Consider the following 19,937-nt stretch of genomic DNA (forward strand, 5'->3'; position numbering starts at 1 on the left):
GGGCAGATGGCGAAATAACCTGTCTCTGCCTCCCTAACCGGTTCTTCCTCTCACCCATCCCTTCCTCCCACCCCAAGCCGCACCCCCATCTACCTACTAACCTCATCCCACCTCCTTGACCTGTCCGTCTTCCCTGGACTGACCTATCCCCTTCCTACCTCCCCACCTATACTCTCTCCACCTATCTTCTTTACTCTCCATCTTCGGTCCACCTCCCCCTCTCTCCCTATTTATTCCAGTTCCCTCTCCCCATCCCCCTCTCTGATGAAGGGTCTAGGCCCGAAACGTCAGCTTTTGTGCTCCTGAGATGCTGCTTGGCCTGCTGTGTTCATCCAGCCTCACATTTTATTATCTTAAGATGGTGAAATTCTGTCTTGTTGAATGTGGAAATTGACTGGCATTTAACTGGCATGAATCTTATTTGCCACTTACCATTCCCAAGCCTGAATGTTTTCCAGATCTTGCTGCAGATAGACATGGACTGCTTCAACACCTGAAGAGTCATGAATGGCACTGAACATTGTGCAAACATCTCCACTTCACACATTATGTGGAGAGAAGCTTATTGTTGAAGCAGCAGAAAATGGTTAGGTCTAATTCAATACCCTGAGGAGTAAGGGGCTGTTATGGCGTAGTGATAATGACCCTATCTCTGAGCCAAGAGACCCAAGTTACATACCCATCCTGATGAGTGACACAATCTTGTGCAGTTGTAGTGTCCCTACCTCTGGACTAAGAGTCCTACATTCAAGTTCCACCTGCTCCAGAGGTGTGTAATAACATCTTTGAATAGGTTGATCAGAAAATATCTACCCTGAGGAGTTCCTGCAGTGATATCGTGGGACTAACATGATTGGTTTTCCAACAAGCTTAGCAACCTTCATCTGCATTAGTTATGCATTCCAGCCGAAGGAGTTTTCCCCCAAGTCTCATTTAAGTTCAGTTTTATTCAGGACAATCTCAGTCAAACGCTGAATTGCAGTCTCATGCTGAGTTCAGCTTTGTTACATCTTATTATTTCTTCACAACTTTCTCCTCCATTTGACTCACCTCTTTTTCCCTGAGCATGATCACTTATGCTGGCATTGGGTTCTGCAAGCATCAGTTGTCTTGTTACTTTTTGAATACTGGAAAGCTGTTGAACTTGGTGAGAGGAGAAAATCACAACCAAACTAGTCGTCTCGTGATAAGGTGCTGGTATGCAGTTTATTGCAGGAATCACTACATAACCACCGGGATCTTTGACTGAGGTCCCGCCTTCTTGCCTGCCAAGGAACACTAAAGCCAATTGTATTGCAACCCAAGCTGAGATTTTTTAACTCAGTGCAGCTCACAATTTGATCTGAGATTTTTCCTGTTCTCTCTGGCTGCTCAGCACAGTAGATGATGCCTTTAGTCATTAATATAGTAGATCTACTCAAGCTGTAACTATCAGTTTAAGGCATCTGAATTATCAAGATACGTTTTAAAAATTTTGGGGTGTTGCACTTGAGCGAAACATGGAGTTTGGCATCATCTAAACAAAGTCCTTTTTCAAAAGTTAGTGAAAACTGGATGCTTTAATTGCCATTTTTTCCATTTGGATTTTGGAAGAAGAAAAGTCACAATTCTAAATTGGATAAGTTCTAATCTATTCTAATCAGCCCACTTGTGATTTTGAAAACCTCACCCACATTCAAATTCAATGAGACATGCACACAGCAACACAATAGATCATTGAAATTAAAAATAATTCACCAAGGCAGTTAAGAATACAGGAGAGAACTTGAAGGGCCTTATGTTTTACAAGTTTAAAAAAACTTCAGTTTTTATCCATGCACTTGTCCAATGTTGACAGCTGCTTATTGGCTTTGTGTTTTGTTCTTTTTGTGTCAGGGATCAGTTAAGAAGACATTGAATCGTCTTGACAAACAAATGCGTCGATTTCAAGATATCAAGAAAATGACCAAGTCATCGAGGGCAGTAAAGATCAGCATCGAAGGCAATCGCATGCCACTGTGATCATCATTTATCAATAACTCTACTTGGAGCTGGTGAATGTAGTGCAACCATGTACATACAAGATTGTGTACTTCCTTCCATCCGGCCCAGTGGAATCAATATACCTCTTCTGTTCTCTTCTGTATTCAGGCATTTTTAACAGTGGTTTGTTGAAGTCTTGGAATGTTGAACTACAGCTAGCTGTAGCATCCGAACCCCGGATAACGTCACCTGTCCTGACTACAGTACATTTGGTGAGCCCACTCTACAGATCAAACAGATGAGTTTTACTTATCTGCAGACTGCATGTATAGAGGTTGGATAGATATTTTATTTCTAAGCAAACTGGTGTCCAGTGTTGGAGGAAGATGACCATCTGGCATTGAACCAAATTGCTGCCCAATTAATGGAGTAGGGTGGGGGAGCGCAGAAGAAAATGACTTACATTAAATATAGACGTGTGCTCTGTTTGGGTGTATTGTTTGAAATGTCTGTGGTCTCTGCCAGATCAGCACACCTATCACATTGTTATGGTTGTTAAGCCTTTCAGTAAACTCTCATTAACTGGATGAGTCTGTAGGTGGATGTCTTGGTTAAAGGTTGGGCTGCTCATGTTGATCAGACAAATTGTAATGAAATGCAACGTGATTGTAGGCACATGCCACATTTTTTTTAAAACAAATAAACCCCTCTTTGTGAAGGTTTGTAGTTGTCCGGAGTCCGTGGTTGGCTGTCAACCTCATTCCTGGTGTACACTTCCTGCTCCTTTTGGATTTTAAGTGGAAATGATCACTAAGTAAGCAACTTTCAAGGAAACTCATTGTGTAATCCACAGATCCTCGACAAGTTTGCAGCCTCATAGCTGTATCTGAGTTGGTATTAAGTACTCCACCAAAAGAAAACCAAACATGTGGAAATAAATTAATGTGATGATAAAGCAACCAGAGACACAGTTGGGATCATTAAGGCAAGTTACTATTCAGTAAAAGGAAATCAAAGCTGGGGTCTCTCTGTATTTGCACAGATTAGTGTGAGAGTGGATGAAAAAGCAAGGCATTCTGCATGTGGGACAATTATTTGGATTCACTGTGTGAACCGAGACCCTGGAGGGAGGGATATACCAAGGTAATAAGACCATAAGTCTTTGCAGAGTGACCCACACTAAACATCATTTCCAAAGATAGTCTGTTACTCAAAGATTCATTACGTTTTTCCATAGTGATCTGATTGTATTCATAAAATCAATTTGGTAACATTCTGTGTTCACATTTTCTTTACACTGATTTATTTTTCCTTAGTTGAGTAACATGCATCTGATTTCAGTGGTTCCACCAGCACTCCTCCATCACCCTCCCCTTAAAGATTTACTACTGCCGCACCACTTAACATTAGATACAATTCTAATTCTACATTTATACAGTTTATGCATTTTAAAGAAATACTGCTTTTTGAGGTAGAAATAATTTGCAAATTGAAAAGATAGGTTTGAGAGATTTTTGGCATGGTGATCAGAGAGAATCTGAGCTCACTTTGGTGAACCGCCTTCAAAATACAAATAAAACAAATACAGTAGAATCTCCGTTATCCAGATTCCAAGCATCAGGACTTCCCCTTTTTAATCTTGGATGCTGGTTGCATGAGAATTCCAGATGCTTGGAGTCTGCATAACTGAGACTTTACTCATACCAGCAATTGAAAGGGAACAATGAATCAAATGCTTCATTAAAGCTAGTTCAAGACTTATATCATCAATAAAGCCAGAATAAGACCATAAGAAATAGGAACAGAAGTAGACTGTTTGGACTTTCAAGCCTGCTCTGCCATTCAATAGGATTGTGGTTGACCTGGCTTCACTGTCCTGAGAAAACAAAAGGAGGTGCCTTCTTTACACTGATAAAACCGTAGTTCTCTCAGGGCAGTGACTTAAAAGGAATTTGGGGATTTATATATGCATATTAATCAATTAAAATCTTCTAACTGATTAAAGATTTAACTGCATCTCAGGCTTGTTTAATACGTCTTGATCAGAGATGTGACTCTTTGATCTTTTTCTGATACTCCCTCTCTCACTAACACCTGAAGAAGGAGAGGCTCCAGAAGCACGTGTTTTCAAATAAACTTGGTGAACTATAACCTGGCATTGAGTGATTTCTGACCTTGTCCACCCAAGTCCAACACCGGCACCATCACATCATGGCTATCACAGCCTGGTATACCGGTATTTATGAGCGGCCCTGGCTGCTCGCTTTTAAAATGCCCATTCTCCTTGTGCCAGTGACTAGTCAAGTTCTCGCAGTGCCACTGTTTCTCATGCAACCTGCTGATTCAGCTAACCAGAACTCCCCATTCCCCATATGTGCCTGTAACTGGGGAGATTGCTGTAATAAATATGTATGTTTAATGGGGAGCAAAACTCGAAGTTGTTGGAAAAGCTCAGCAGGTCTGGCAGCATCAGTGAAGAAAAATGTCAGAGTTAATGTTTCAACTCTGATTTTTTTTTTTTCTTCACAGATGCTGCCAGACCTGCTGAGCTTTTCCAGCAGCAACTTCTGTTTTTGTTCCTGATTTACCGCATCCGCAGTTCTTTTGGTTTTTAGTAAGTATGTTTAATTGTGTAGCTACCTATTATATCAAAACAACTGCGTTGTGTTACAATTGGCTTGTGGAATATTTATAACACTGGACAAGAATCTCAACCAGAAAGGTTGAGAATCCCAGTTGTAAGCCATTGCTTTTAGGAACAGGAAACCAGGGATATTGATATCATCAGATTCCTGCTTCTATACAGTACTTACAAAAAAATTCTGAGGGGATGTTAACTTTTCTAAGAAGCTGCAAGGATGGTGTATAGGTTGGCAGGATAATTTCTCCAAGAGATGAAGATAGACTAATAGATATAGAGAGATGTAAGCGCTGCCTTTCTTCATTCTAATTTGCGTCTAAATAAACTTTGGGATTTTGAATGTAAGTTAGGTCTTTGTCTTGGAGGGAAATGGATAGAGAAAGTCTTTTATTACCTAAAGTAAACGTGAAATTGAAGAAGTATTGGAGGGAAAGTTCTCGGTGACATGATGTATGGTGAGTTGAGTAAAAGGAAGGATTAAACAGGCATAACAAGAGAAGAGCATAGTGAAATGGTCACGGGTAAAGAATGTGATGAATGGGTGAAGTTGGAGGTAACAGTGGGCCGGGTGGGGAATTCGTGAGCCGCAATATTTTTAGGATTCTGCACCCCTTCCGTACTAACCACCAGTCGAAATTAAGATTTTTTTTTTCTGCCTCTTTTTCTGCTGAACTAAGATATGCCAAGCATCACTCTACCCATGAACTCCAAGGTCCCTCTGTTCCACTACACTCCTTAAGACCCGACCATTCACCGTGAAACCCCTACTTTGATTTGACTGTCCAAAATGCAGCACCTCACACTTGTCAACATTAAACGCCACTTGCCATTTCTTGGCCCACTTCCCCACCTGATCAAGATCCTGTGGTAATTTCTGATAACCTTCCTCACTGTCCATAAAACCGCCTATTTTAGCGTCATCCAGAAACTTATTAATCATGCCTTATACATTCTCATCCAAATCATTGATATAGATGACAAACAGCAATGGGCCCAGCACCAACCCCTGAGGCACACCAATAGTCATAGGCCTCCAGTCCAACAAGCATCCTTCCACTATTTCTCTGTGCTTCCTACCAGCAAGCCAGTTTCCTGGATTCCATGCAGTCTAACCTCTGGAGCAGCCTACCATGTGGAACCTTATCAAAGACCTTACTGAAAGCTACACAGACGATGTCCACCCCACCCTCATCAACCTTCATGGTCACTTCATCGATGAACTGTAACAAATTTGTGAGGCATGATCTATGCATGAAGCCATGCTGACTACTGCTAATCAAACCCTATATTTCCAGCTGCATGTGTACCTCATCCCTCAGAATCTTCTAAAGTAACTCACCTACCACAGATGTTAGGCTTACTGGTCTATGGTTCCCAGGATTTTTCTTTGCAGCCGTCCTTGAATAAGACCACAACATTCGCTATCGTCCAGACTTCTTGGACTTCATCATGGCTAATGATGATGCAAATATATTAGCCAGGGCCCCTGCAATTTCTTCTCTTGCCTCTTGCAGGGTTTTTGGATATATCTGATCAGGATCAGGAGATTTATCCACCTTCTTGCATTCTAATGCTTTCAAAACCACCTCTACTGTGATCTACTAATATTTAAAATAAAATAAAAACTACTTTTTTCGAAAACAAATCCGCTTTTCGTTGCATTTATTCTGATTTTCTGTTTTAATTCCTTTTTTTGTTTTTGAATAATTGAAATGTGCCAAAAGCTAATTTTTATAAATTGTTCATAAGATTTATTAAAGATCCTCAGAGATATAGTTGGTCATTTTAGGCTTTGATTGCTGTAGGAAGAGGAAGAGGAACAGAATCCGTCTGTAGCTATTTGTAACTTGTTTCCTTTAGTTTGAGGACATGCATTCTGTCTTACAGCGTTACACTGCTGAGACTGTTGAACGCTGACTAGCTAACTAATTAACTAGGACTATTCAAATTTCACAAACAGAATTTTTTTTTTATTTATCCATTCTTTTCAGTTAAACAGTTTATTGTTTGTAATTGGGGAGGTGTTACTAATATTTGGCTTGTATACGATATAGTATAACTGAAGTGCTGTTCCTTTAAAGTTCTGTCTGGTCAACTCCTTACCTAGAGATTCCTGATGCTCAGGATAAAAGTGCTGACCCCCTCTCAGTTCATTAGACCTTTTCATGCCACTTTATGAATGTAGAAAGCTAACGAAGCATGTTTGAAAGTGAGAGAATGTGATGAATGGGGTCATGTAGTTTCTGTGTTGGGCCTCAGCATTTTACAGCTTGTATCAAAGACAGTTAGGGAATATGGTAACTAAACTTGCAGATGATGCAAAGCAGAAAGATATACTGTGAAGAGTTCATAAGGATGATTGAGACAGAGATTGACTTGGATAAATTCTGGCAGATGGAGTATTATGTGGGAAAATGTGAAGTTTTCTTGGGCAGGAAGAATAATAAAGCATAGAATTGAGATGGAGAAAGGGTGCCGAAGGATCTAGATGTTCTAATTCAAGAGTCACAAGAAGTTAGCATACATACACAATGCTCAAAGGCTAATGCAATGTTATTGTTTACCACAATAGGAATTGAAAATAAAAGAATGTGCCCTACTTTAGTTATATGGTGCATTGGTGAGACTACATGTCCAATTCTTTTTGTGCAGATTTGTTGTTTGTGGAAGGATATAAATGTTTTGGAGGCAGTTCAGAGAATGTTGATGAGATTAATAGCTGAAATGAGTAGGCTGAGTTAGATATTAGTGAAGTTTAGAGCCTGACATGACTTGATTGAAGTATATAAACGCCTGAATGGTCTTGACAAGGTAGATGTAGAATAGTTGTTTGCTGTTGAGTGGATCTGGAGCTGGGGACACTCTTCAAAATTGGGTTTTGTGTTTTAGGTTGGATTTGTGGAATTTTTTTTTCTGAGGGATATGTGAATTTGAAATTCTTTCTCTGACAGCAACGTAGCCATTGAATATTTTTAAATCAGTTATAGATCAATCCTTGTCAGGTAAAAGAATCAAGGATTATTAGGGTAGATGTAATGTGGAAATAAAAAGACTATCAACTCTGCCACAATCTTATTGAATGGCACAGCAGATTACAGGGGCTAAATGACCTAGATTGCTTACGTTTGTATTAGACACCCTCACACATTCTGCGAAATCCCTTCCTGGTTTATTAATAAACCTGGTTTGCAATTTAGTGACTTTGCAGACCCTGAAAGATGTATCCTCACTGACTGATTTATGAGTATGTTATGAGTCAACTTTTCTGCAACTTCCCTTAATCATTTAGTATAGGTAATTCAAAGTCACACAGAGGATGCCCTTAGACACCCCCATTTGATGAGCCTCCTTAAACTACAGCAGACAAGGTTAGAATCTGGAAGATTCGACATATGGCCCTTGGAGTCTCATTCAGGGAAACATGATCATGCTTGGTCTACAGACCTGGTCTAAGAGAAACTTTCCTGATTTCTGTCCATTTCTCTGATATCCCTGTGAAATGAAGGTGATAGGGAACGTGAATGGATAATTACTGTTGAGATTAAAAAAAAGACAGGAATCTTAACCTACAGTTTTTGCAGAGCAATTTATTTGTTTTGGATCCAAACTGCATGTAAGTGTTAGATTGCAAATTAAAACTCGAAAGCTAATTTAAACTCTAAGGCAACATAAAATCATATTCCATGATATTGCCACACTTTATACTGCAGAACCAGTGAAATCTGCCTAAACTCTACCAGTTCAAATCAGATTGTAATCTTGGGGGACCGTTGATCAATGGTATGTTATAGTTTACTGCCACGAGCTTCAGTTCTTTCCCATCTATGTGAATGGCATTTGTTTCAATGTTAAAGTGCAAAGGTGTTTTCAACAGAAATGATCCATTGAGTGAATTGAGCACTACAAGTAGTGAATGCCAAAGCAGAAATTTCTAAGCTCCAATAATATTGACTATACCACCTACTGATAAATAACCTATACTAATCTTCCAAATAAAGTTAAATTGTACTTTTGTGATAACAAGGTGTGGAGCTGGATAAACACAGCAGGCCAAGCAGGAAAGCTGATGTTTCGGGCCTAGACCCTTCATCTAGGCCCGAAACATCAGCTTTCCTGCTCCTAAGATGCTGCTTGGCCTGCTGTGTTCATCCAGCTCCACACCTTGTCATCTCAGATTCTCCAGCATCTGCAGTTCCTATTATCTGTTGTACTTTTGTGACTGGCTGAGATGATTTTCCTGTGACTGAGTGCTTTTGACGTATCTGCACTTTCTCTTGTGCTGTTGTTCATGATAATTAATGATTGAATTCTGAGCAATGTCTTAGTAGCTATGCTGTGATAAAGTTTCATCTATCCATGTCAAGTAACCAGGTACCCTTGTGTACATGCCATATTTTCCTACTTTGGCACAACCCTCACCCCAGCTAATTATGCCAATCAAATACCATGTTTGTCGATATAAAACAGCATAGGGCCCTCCACTGTCACCTCGACAGGAATCCATATTGTCAACTTTGTATCCAGCACAGAACATATTATCCGTAACTGTCAAATTGGTTGACTTCATGCAAACCTCCTGTTCAACGTATGGAACTTGGACTCGCCTCAAGAATCGGGATGACCGGCCTCTTTCGTAGGTTGAGCCCCAGCCACTCACTGTCCCCACTTTCCCATTCTGCAGTAGGAGCTGGCCCAGGTTGTGGTTGGGTAGACAAATTGGAGCAATGGAAAAGCTAAAATTCACAGGCTGACTCAAGTACAAAAGAGCAATGTCATTGTCATACAGTATTGGGTCATACTGAGGATGTACTAGAAATTTCTTCACTAAAACCTTCTGTTCCCAGATCTCTGTTCGAAGTTTGTCAAATTCACCTGGAGGAGCAAAGACAGTTTCAGAAGCTGCTTAACATCATTTAATTTGCACAATCATGATCCAGAAAATCTATTTGGTAAGATGTGGATTCAATTTTCATTGTAAAAAAGGAAAGAAAGAAATTAAGAAAACAGCAGGGTCATTAACAATATAGCTCATTCAAAGAATCGGTATAGGCTCAGTTGCATCCTTTTTTGCTGTAATAGTATATATTATTATCAACAGTAGTTTTTAGAGTTTGCATTTCTACGTTTGACCAAGTAAAATCAAACCCACTTTTAATTTGTTACTACTAAACTTCTCCTCATCATGAGTTAGTAGCTAAAACATCCAGAAATTCCTTAAATTGTTCTGTTAGCTGAAAGTGAAAAGTGAATATTTTCATTTGCAAATTATCTTTTAAAAAGAGCAATAACTGAGTGAAAAAGCAAAACTGTAAAAGAAACAGAGAAGTGAATATGGAAAAAGAAAGGATGGATAAGGAGCAGAGAAAAGTGTGAATTAAAGAGGTGTAACAGTCGTGGGGTCATAGTGATGTACAGCATGGAAACAGACCCTTTGGTCCAACACATTCATGTCAACCAGCTATCCTAAATTCAGTCCCACTTGCTGGCATTTGGTCCCTATCCCTCTAACCCTTTCCTATTCATATACCCATCCAGATGTTGTAATTGTACCAGCCTCCACCACTTCCTCTTGCAGTTCATTCCATGTTTGCACTATCCTTTATGTGAAAAAGTTGCCCCTTCGGTACCTTTTAATCTTTCCCCTCACTTCAAAATGTACATCCTCTAGTTTTGAACTCCCCATCCCAGGGAAAAGATTTTGTCATTTCAGCCTGTCCCTCTGGCTCAAACATTTCAGTCCAGGCAACATCATTGTAAATCTTTTCTGAACAATTTCAAGTTTAACAACACCTTCCTATAGTAAGGAGACCAAAATTAAATGCAATGTTCTAGAGGTGACCTCACCAATATCCCGTACACCCTCAATGTCACATCCCAACTCCTATACTCAGTCCACTGACCAATAAACGCAAGTGTGCCAAACACCTTCACTATCCTGTCTACAAAGTGAAGGAACACATGGAAGAATAATTCAGAGAAGTGCAAGAGAAATGTATGAAGGATAGAAAGGATGAGGTGTAGAGAGAAATGTGTTGGGGAGATAACAGAAAGTGTACGGTAGAAGTGAAAAAAAAAAGAGAAAACAAGGGAACTGCAAAAGTGACAAGAAAATTCCAGGAGGAGAGGAAGAGAAGTCCAATGAGCGGAAAGAAATGAAAAATGAATGACAGCAGGTGACAAAAGAGTAGGACACAAGTTGAGCTGAAGGATGAAAGATATGATTGCCAGGAGTAGAGCGAAGTGAAGGAATTAAAGAGGGCTCAGAAAATGCTGAAAGATGTGAAAAAGCACAATGGAAGTGAAACAGGAATGTTGAAGAGAAACAATTTAAATGATATTGAAGATTAACTCAATTTTTTAAAAACAATATACTGGGCTAAAGAGATGTCCTCTGGACCTGATGAGATGCATTTTGGATATTAAGGAAAGTAGCAACAGAGATAATAGATCCACTGGTATTAACCTTCCATGAATCTTTACATTTTGGAAAAGGTCTTGAGGATAGGAAAACTACCAATGGAGCACCTTTTGTTTTGAAAAAACAGGATGGAGACAGAAAACAGACAAGTATACTGCAGTGAGTTTAACTTCTGCTATTGGGCACATGTAATAGTATTAAGTAGGGTATAATAGCAGAGCATTTAGAAATACTTAATATGATCAAGCAGAGGCAGCATGGCTTCATTAAGGGGAAGTCATGCCTGACAAATTTACTAAAATTCTCTGAGCTGATAGCAAGGGGGATAGATAACAGGAAGCACTGGTATGTAATATGTTCAGAAGCTATCCTAAGGCACCAAACAATCTGCAATAATAAAAAGGCCATACATTTGGAGATTGGCTCATTAATAAAACACAAAGTTGGCATAAGGGAGGCATTTTCAGGATGGCGACCTGTAACTAATGGAATGTGACAGCGATCAGTGCTGAGACCACAATTAGTTGCAATATATACGTGTATTAATGACTTGGATGAGAAAAGTAAGTATTATAGGCAAGTGATAATGGGAACTGCAGATGCTGGAGAATCCAAGATAATAAAATGTGAGGCTGGATGAACACAGCAGGCCCATCAGCATCTCAGGAGCACAAAAGCTGACGTTTCGGGCCTAGACCCTTCATCAGAGAGGGGGATGGGGTGAGGGTTCTGGAATAAATAGGGAGAGAGGGGGAGGCGGACCGAAGATGGAGAGAAAAGAAGATAGGTGGAGAGGACAGTATAGGTGGGGAGGTAGGGAGGGGATAGGTCAGTCCAGGGAAGATGGACAGGTCAAGGAGGTGGGATGAGGTTAGTAGGTAGGAGATGGAGCTGCGGCTTGGGGTGGGAGGAAGGGATGGATGAGAGTAAGAACAGGTTAGGGAGGCAGAGACAGGTTGGACTGGTTTTGGGATGCAGTGGGTGGAGGGGAAGAGCTGGGCTGGTTGTGTGGTGCAGTGCGGGGAGGGGACGAACGGGGCTGGTTTTGGGATGCGGTGGGGGAAGGGGAGATTTTGAAGCTAGTGAAGTCCACATTGATACCATTGGGCTGCAGGGTTCCCAAGCGGAATATGAGTTGCTGTTCCTGCAACCTTCGGGTGGCATCATTGTGGCACTGCAGGAGGCCCATGATGGACATGTCATCTAAAGAATGGGAGGGGGAGTGGAAATGGTTTGCGACTGGGAGGTGCAGTTGTTTATTGCGAACCGAGCGGAGGTGTTCTGCAAAGCGGTCCCCAAGCCTCCGCTTGGTTTCCCCAATGTAGAGGAAGCCACACCAGGTACAGTGGATGCAGTATACCACATTGGCAGATGTGCAGGTGAACCTTTGCTTAATGTGGAATGTCATCTTGGGGCCTGGGGTAGGGGTGAGGGAGGAGGTGTGGGGGCAAGTGTAGCATTTCCTGCGGTTGCAGGGGAAGGTGCCGGGTGTGGTGGGGTTGGAGGGCAGTGTGGAGTGAACAAGGGAGTCACGGAGAGAGTGGTCTCTCCGGAAAGCAGACAGGGGTGGGGATGGAAAAATGTCTTGGGTGGTGGGGTCGGATTGTAGATGGCGGAAGTGTCGGAGGATGATGCGTTGTATCCGGAGGTTGGTGGGGTGGTGTGTGAGAACGAGGGGGATCCTCTTTGGGCGGTTGTGGCGGGGGTGGGGTGTGAGGGATGTGTTGCGGGAAATGCGGGAGACGCGGTCAAGGGCGTTCTCGACCACTGTGGGGGGAAAGTTGCGGTCCTTGAAGAACTTGGACATCTGGGATGTGCGGGAGTGGAATGCCTCATCGTGGGAGCAGATGTGGCAGAGACGGAGGAATTGGGAATAGGGGATGGAATTTTTGCAGGAGGGTGGATGGGAGGTGTATTCTAGGTAGATGTGGGAGTCGGTGGGCTTGAAATGGACATCAGTTACAAGCTGGTTGCCTGAGATGGAGACTGCGAGATCCAGGAAGGTGAGGGATGTGCTGGAGATGGCCCGGGTGGAAGGTGTTGGTGAAGTGGATGAACTGTTCGAGCTCCTCTGGGGAGCAAGAGGCGGCGCCGATACAGTCATCAATGTAACGGAGGAAGAGCTGGGGTTTGGGCCTATGTAGGTGCGGAAGAGGGACTGTTCCACGTAACCTACAAAGAGGCAGGCGTAGCTGGGGCCCATGCGGGTGCCCATGGCCACCCCCTTAGTCTGTAGGAAGTGGGAGGAATCGAAAGAGAAGTTGTTGAGGGTGAGGACGAGTTCGGCTAGGCGGATGAGGGTGTCGGTGGAGGGGGACTGGTCGGGCCTGCGGGACGGGAAGAAGCGGAGGGCCTTGAGGCCATCTGCATGTGGAATGCAGGTGTATAGGGACTGGACGTCCATGGCATCCCAAAACCAGTCCAACCTGTCTCTGCCTCCCTAACCTGTTCTTCCTCTCACCCATCTCTTCCTCCCACCCCAAGCCGCACCTCCATCTCCTACCTACTAACCTCATCCCACCTCCTTGACCTGTCCGTCTTCCCTGGACTGACCTATCCCCTGCCTACCTCCCCACCTATACTCTCCTCTCCACCTATCTTTTCTCTCCATCTTCGGTCCGCCTCCCGCTCTCTCCCTTTTTATTCCAGAACCCTCACCCCATCCCCCTCTCTGATGAAGGGACTAGGCCCGAAACGTCAGCTTTTGTGCTCCTGAGATGCTGCTGGGCCTGCTGTGTTCATCCAGCCTCACATTTTATTATCTTGTATTATAGGCAAGTTTGCAGATGACACAATAGCAGGATCGGAAGGCAAGTGGCAAGGATGATACAAAACATCTGATGAGGAATATCAGAAATATCAAGAATTACAGATGCTGGAGCCAGAGATAACACAGTGTGCAGCTGGAAGAACACAGCAGGCCAGGCAGCATCAGAGGAGCAGGAAAGTGATGTTTTAATTTGGGACCCTTCAGAAATGGGGATGGGGAAGGGAGCTCAAAAATAAATAGAGAGGAGGGGTGGGGCTGGAGAAGAAGGTGGCATGCTGATAGGTGGGGAGTTTCAGGACAGAGGAGATCCACAAAGGTTTTTCCAGAGGGAGGAAGATAACTTCTTCAACGTAGCATCCCTGGAAGAGAGTTCGCAGTGGGGTTATAACTCATTCAGAGACGGAAAGAACTGCAGATGCTGGAGTCAGAGAAATGGGCAGCACGGTGGCTCAGTGGTTAGCACTGCAGCCTCACAGCGCCAAGGACCCGGGTTCGATTCTAGCCTCGGGCGACTGTCTGCATGGGTTTCCTCCAGGTACTCTGGTTTCCTCCCACAGTCCAAAGATGTGCAGGCTAGGTAGATTGACCATTCTAAATTGCCCGTAGTGTTCAGGGAGGTGGGCCTGGGTGGGATGCTTCAAGGGGCGGTGTGGACTTGTTGGGCCGAAGGGCCTGTTTCCACACTGTAGGGAATCTAAACTAAACAACACATGGAGCTGGAAGAACTCAGCAGGCCTGGTAGCATCAGAGGAGCAGGAAAGTTGACATTTCAGATCAGGCCCTTCTTCAGAAATTGTGAGGAGGAAGGGAGCACAAAGAGGAGGGGTGGGGCTGGTAGGTGGAATGGTGATTGTTGCAAGTGGGGAAGAAACTTGCCAGATGGAATGTAATTTGGGAAAAGGTGACATAACGCACTTTGTCAGGAAGAACAGAGAAGCTGAATATTATTTAAACGGAGGAAAACTGCAGTAGGCTATAGAGCAGATCAATTTGGGAGTCCTAATCCATGAATCACAAAATGTCAGCACCCAAGTCTAATGGGTAAAATGGAAGGCAAATGAAATGTTGGTATTTAATTTATGGAGAATGGGGTATAAAAGTGGAGGGGTTAAAACTAGACTAGAACTAAAACACAGCTGGAGGACTGAAACCGTTTTGAACCACTTATCTATTGGAGATAGGTGGAATTGGAGGCATTTTAGAGAAGGTTCACTGGGCTGATACAAGGTTTGGAGGGACTGTCTTCTGGGGAGTGGTTGAGTCTGTACTTACTTGAATTTTGGACAATGAGAGACAACCTTAGTGAAGCCTGGGGTACTTGACAGGATCGGTACAAACAGCTTGTTTCCCCTTATGGGAGAGTCTAGCAATAGGGGGCATAATATCAGAGTAAGGAGGCACATGTTTAAGACTGAAATGGGAAGGAATTTCTTCTCTGTGAGTAGGGAATCTGGGATTCTTTATCACACAGCGTTGTCAAGGCTGAGAAAGATTTTAAATCAGCAAGGGAACCAAGGGTTTTAGAGAAGAGGTAGTAAGGTGGGGTTTAGGTTATCAGATCAGCCATAATCTCTTTGAATGGCAGAGCAGACTCAGTGGACTAAATGCCCTACTTCTGTCCTTATCTTACAGTCTTATATCTGTCTCTTACCTGCTGTAACTGAGTATGGCACCACTGTGTCAAAACAGTGAGCTGCAGTCACAACCCAACGACTGTTAATCAAACTCCCACCGCAGAAGCCATAATCATATTTATTATTTATCAATACCTACAAGTAGGACAAAAGGATAATAAGCAATGTACCTCAGCATTATCAAATTACTTCTGGTTAGGACTTTTTACAGTGCAGTTAAGATTAATTGTAATATGGTGGATTCCTGAATAGTGATTGATTGAATCCGTTGCTCAACTATGTGTTAACCAGAGACTCTAAATTTAGGATTGAAAAAGAATTAAATCAGTGATTAGGGAAAAAAAAGATATCCACGGTGTTTAATCAAAAATATAGAATACTACAAACCACTGTTAGAGGAATGGATTGCCATTACAGATAAAACACAAATCAATAATTGTTCTTAAAATGGAGGAACATTGAAGTGAGCGTAAGCAAGGGATAAGACTTATTGCAGAAAAAAAGTCATCACTGAGACATAGTGGTCCTGTCCCTGTGCTGGAACAGCTACTGCTGTCTGTATATAAGATAATGAAATGTGAGGCTGGATGAACACAGCAGGCCCAGCAGCATCTCAGGAGCACAAAAGCTGATGTTTTGAAACATCAGCTTTTGTGCTCCTGAGATGCTGCTGGGCCTGCTGTGTTCATCCAGCCTCACATTTCATTATCTTGGATTCTCTAGCATCTGCAGTTCCCATTATCGCAGTCTGTATATGTTACTTTTCGTAAATATGTATCATGTGAGAGAAAGACTTGTATTCCTGTTATGTTTTTTTTGCACGTTGAGGCTGGTCAAAAGCACTTTACAGCCATCTTTTACGTTTGTTGTGTAATGTCATTCCAGTGGCTGCTCATGGGAAGCATAAGCCCTGAGATCTCTCAGATATGTCATTGAATGCACATGTAGAGAATCAGCTTTCCCACTCCAATTTGCCTGGATGCTGAATGAATGCAATGAGTACAGAAAGCGGCATGGTCATGTCTTGTACACTAGAATCCACAATAGAAACCAAACGTTTTGCCAGTCAATCCCAGCACTTAAGCTCAGGCCTGCCCTTGCCAGAATTTCCAGTGAAATCAAGGCTTAATTTATAGGTCACTCTCCAAAAGAACAAGAAATGAGGTGGAGGTACCAGATTCACCTTCCACTTCAGTTTTGTTCAGCAACATGGGAGGCAATGACCTAATGGTATTATTGCTAGAGAATTAAGCCAGAAACTCAATTAAAGATCTGGGGACCTGGTTTGAATCCTGCCATGGCCGATGTTGAAATTTTAATTCACTAATTACCTGGAATTAAGAATCTGCTAAGACCATGAAACCATCGTTGATTGTCAGAAAAACCCCGAGTTCACTAATGTCCTTCAGGGATGGAAGTGTGCCATCCTCACCTGGTCTGGCTTACATGTGACTCCCCAGATCCGCAGCAATGTGGCTGACTCTCAAAATGGCCCGGCAAGACACTCAGTTCAAAGGCAGCTAGGGACGGGGAATAAATGCTGGCCAGCCAGTGACACCCACATCCCATGAGTGAATAAAGGAAAAAGAAAACTGCACCAGGCCCACCTCAATAGTTCCAACCTTTACTTCTCATGTTCGCGCTTAGGAGAAATATTTGCTCAGGGAGGTCAGTATTTTAGATTTAATAAAAACAGCGTTTCCGCAAATATAACCAAGCATTACACCTTCCAATTCTATCTCTATAATGTGATTCTAATGGTTTTGCAAATAAAACTCTTGCGATATCTGAAGCAAATGGGTTGGTACCATTTTAGATCTTATCTCACCTGCCAAGGACAGTGACCTCGTCTACAAAGATCTCCACCAACAATTCGTGTATGAACATCCTCAGTGTAATTTAACTTCGCTAAATAGTCAGAATCCGTGTCTGTTTCATTGAGAGAAAGTTCCTCGTCCAGGGAGCGAGTTTGTGTACCATACAGAGGTATCTTCCCACACGGATATGTGACTGTGTTTGAACATGGAAAACAAATAAATCAAACAAATCAATAACAGTGATGCAATGAGAAGTCAGTTGGTTAAGTCTTGGTTCGAGCAGATATGGATACTCATGGTTCATACTTAGTTATCTTCAGGTAACTAAAGATTAAAATAGTCTCACAGTTCAAGATCATGACCCCTGAGTGACCAGGAAGAGCAATTATACTGCTGTTTCAAGAATTCAGTTAAAAATGGCTTAAAATGTCAACTGGACTGGGCCCATTGCCTTTACAGGGAAGTAGCTAGAGATTGCTGACGAGATCTATTTCAAGCTGACTGAAATCTCTGACTACACATTCACCACAAAGACTGCTGACTCCTAATTTTGGCCTTGAGATTGTAAATTGTTTGTTGTTGAAGGCATCTCCTAAACAAATGTGCAAATAATCTCCAGCAGCACATAAACTGTGTTAACAATAACGATCTTTAACCACGTATTAAAAAGTCCCACGATAAGGATGTTGCCTGGTCTGGAGCGCAGGCCCTATGAAGAAAGGCTGAGGGACTTGGGTCTGTTCTCATTGGAGAGAAGAAGGCTAAGAGGGGATTTAATAGGGATATTCAAGATGATCAGAGGATTAGATAGGGTGGACAGTGAGAGTCTTTTTTCCAAGGATGATGACTTCATCTTGTACAAGGGGGCATAGCTACAAATTGAGGGGTGATAGATTTAAGACAGATGTCAGAGGCAGGTTCTTTACTCAGAGAGTGGTAAGGGCGTAGAACACCCTGCCTGCCACTGTAATTAACTCAGCCACATTAGGGGCATTTAAACAGTCCTTGGATAAGCATATGAATAATGATGGGATAGTGTAGGAGAAGGGGCTTAGATTCATTCACAGGTCGGCGCAACGTCAAGGGCCGAAGGGCCTGTTCTGCACTCTATTGTCCTATGTTCTATATGTAATTAAGTTCTAAGTAGAAAAGCAGAACATTTGTTTTCATTGGAACATATTGAAATATGTATTAATAAATAACAACAAATCAAATGTGGACTTCATTAGATCACATTGAACTTTAAAATTGACTATGTCAAATATAAAAACTGTTCAATCTACCATATCAAACCCAATTTAGCCCATTACTCATGCTACCCAACTCTCTTAATCCCCTGCCTCTAAATACAATCATGTGAAACTCCAAATACTTACTTGGCCTACAAAACTAAAAGGGAAATATAGATTCCAATTGACGAGTGTCTTTCCAGAATTTTCTGTCATATTTACTTAACATATTACCCCATACCAGTTGCATTCCAGAAATCTATTTCTAGGGTCCAAGAGCTGAAATGGTTCAATGCTCCACGCTATCTGATCTTCTTTGGTCACTTCTATACAGCTCCTGGCCGTGGCAATATTAGAACAGTGGTCATAGTGATATACGACACAAAATCAGACCCTTTGGTCCAACTCGTTCATGCTGACCATTTTCCCAAGTAAATCTTGTCCCATTTGCCAGCATTTGGCCCATACCCCCTAAAGTCTTCATATTTATATACTTATCCAAATGCCTTTTAAATGTTGTAATTTGTGCCAGCCTCCACCACTTCCTCTGGCAGCTCGTTCCATACACTCACCTGCCTCTGCATGAAAAAGTTGCCCCTTAAGCCCCTTTAAATCTTTCCCCTTTCACCTTAAACCTATACCTTCTATTTTTGGATTCCCCCACCCCAGGGAAAAGGACTTGTCTCTTTACCCTATCCATGCCCCTTATAATTTTATAAGCCTCTATGAGCATCAGCCTCAGCCTCCGACGTTCCATGGAAAATAGCCCCAGTGTATTCAGCCTCTCCCTATAGCTCAAACTCTCCAACCTTGACAACAACATTGTAAATCTTTTCTGAACCCTTTCAAGTTTCACGACATCCTTCCTATAGCAGGGAGACCAGAATCGCGCTCAGTATTCAACTAATGCCCTGTACAGCTGTAACGTGACCTCCCAACTCCTGTACTCAATGATAATGGGAACTGCAGATGCTGGCGAATCCAAGATAACAAAGTATGGAGCTGGATGAATACAGCAGGCCAAGCAGCATCTCAGGAGCACAGAGAGGAGCCCTCTCTGATGAAGGGTCTAGACCCGAAACGTCAGCTTTTGTGCTCCTGAGATGCTGCTTGGCCTGCTGCATTCATCCAGCTCCACACTTTGTTATCCTATACTCAATGCGCTGACCAATAAAGGCAAGCGTACCAAACACCTTCACTGTCCTGTCTACCTGCAACTCCACTTTCAAGGAACAATGAACCCACATTCCAAGATTCAGCAACACTCCTCAAGACCTTATCACCTTGCAGCTTTGAAGATGGTGATTTGACAGTCTCCAATTATTTCTGCACAGGATCTGTTGTTTCCCTGTCTATTTCTCAAATTGTGATACCTCGCAATTAATTCTAGGAAACCTGGGCAGCTGCACATCGGCAGAAAGGGAAGTTACTTTGTAAGCAACTAAATTGTCACTTGGGATGTTAGG

General features: G+C 42.4%; 2 protein-coding genes across 4 annotated transcripts in view; one reads left to right on the top strand and one right to left on the bottom strand.

The window, feature by feature from the left end:
• LOC125457633 (protein IWS1 homolog A) overlaps positions 1 to 2,684 on the top strand; it is a 53,066-nt gene extending 50,382 nt beyond the window's left edge. For all 3 annotated transcript variants that reach the window (XM_048542143.1, XM_048542144.1, XM_059651008.1), the window contains one exon: positions 1,876 to 2,684. In XM_048542143.1, coding sequence (XP_048398100.1) covers positions 1,876 to 2,001 — 126 coding nt within the window. In that variant the 3' untranslated portion in view covers positions 2,002 to 2,684. The remainder of the gene's footprint in view (positions 1 to 1,875) is intronic.
• Positions 2,685 to 8,170: 5,486 nt separating this feature from the next.
• Positions 8,171 to 19,937, bottom strand: part of LOC125458035 (uncharacterized) — a 65,480-nt gene continuing 53,713 nt past the window's right edge. The window contains exons 17-19 of the mRNA XM_048542912.2: positions 17,254 to 17,435; positions 15,443 to 15,560; positions 8,171 to 9,475 (exon numbers count right to left, since the gene is read on the bottom strand). Of these exons, the coding sequence (XP_048398869.2) occupies positions 8,925 to 9,475; positions 15,443 to 15,560; positions 17,254 to 17,435 (851 nt within the window). The 3' untranslated portion in view covers positions 8,171 to 8,924. The remainder of the gene's footprint in view (positions 9,476 to 15,442; positions 15,561 to 17,253; positions 17,436 to 19,937) is intronic.

Source organism: Stegostoma tigrinum, chromosome 14 (genome assembly GCF_030684315.1).
Source record: "Stegostoma tigrinum isolate sSteTig4 chromosome 14, sSteTig4.hap1, whole genome shotgun sequence".
Taxonomy (NCBI): Eukaryota; Metazoa; Chordata; class Chondrichthyes; order Orectolobiformes; family Stegostomatidae; genus Stegostoma; species Stegostoma tigrinum.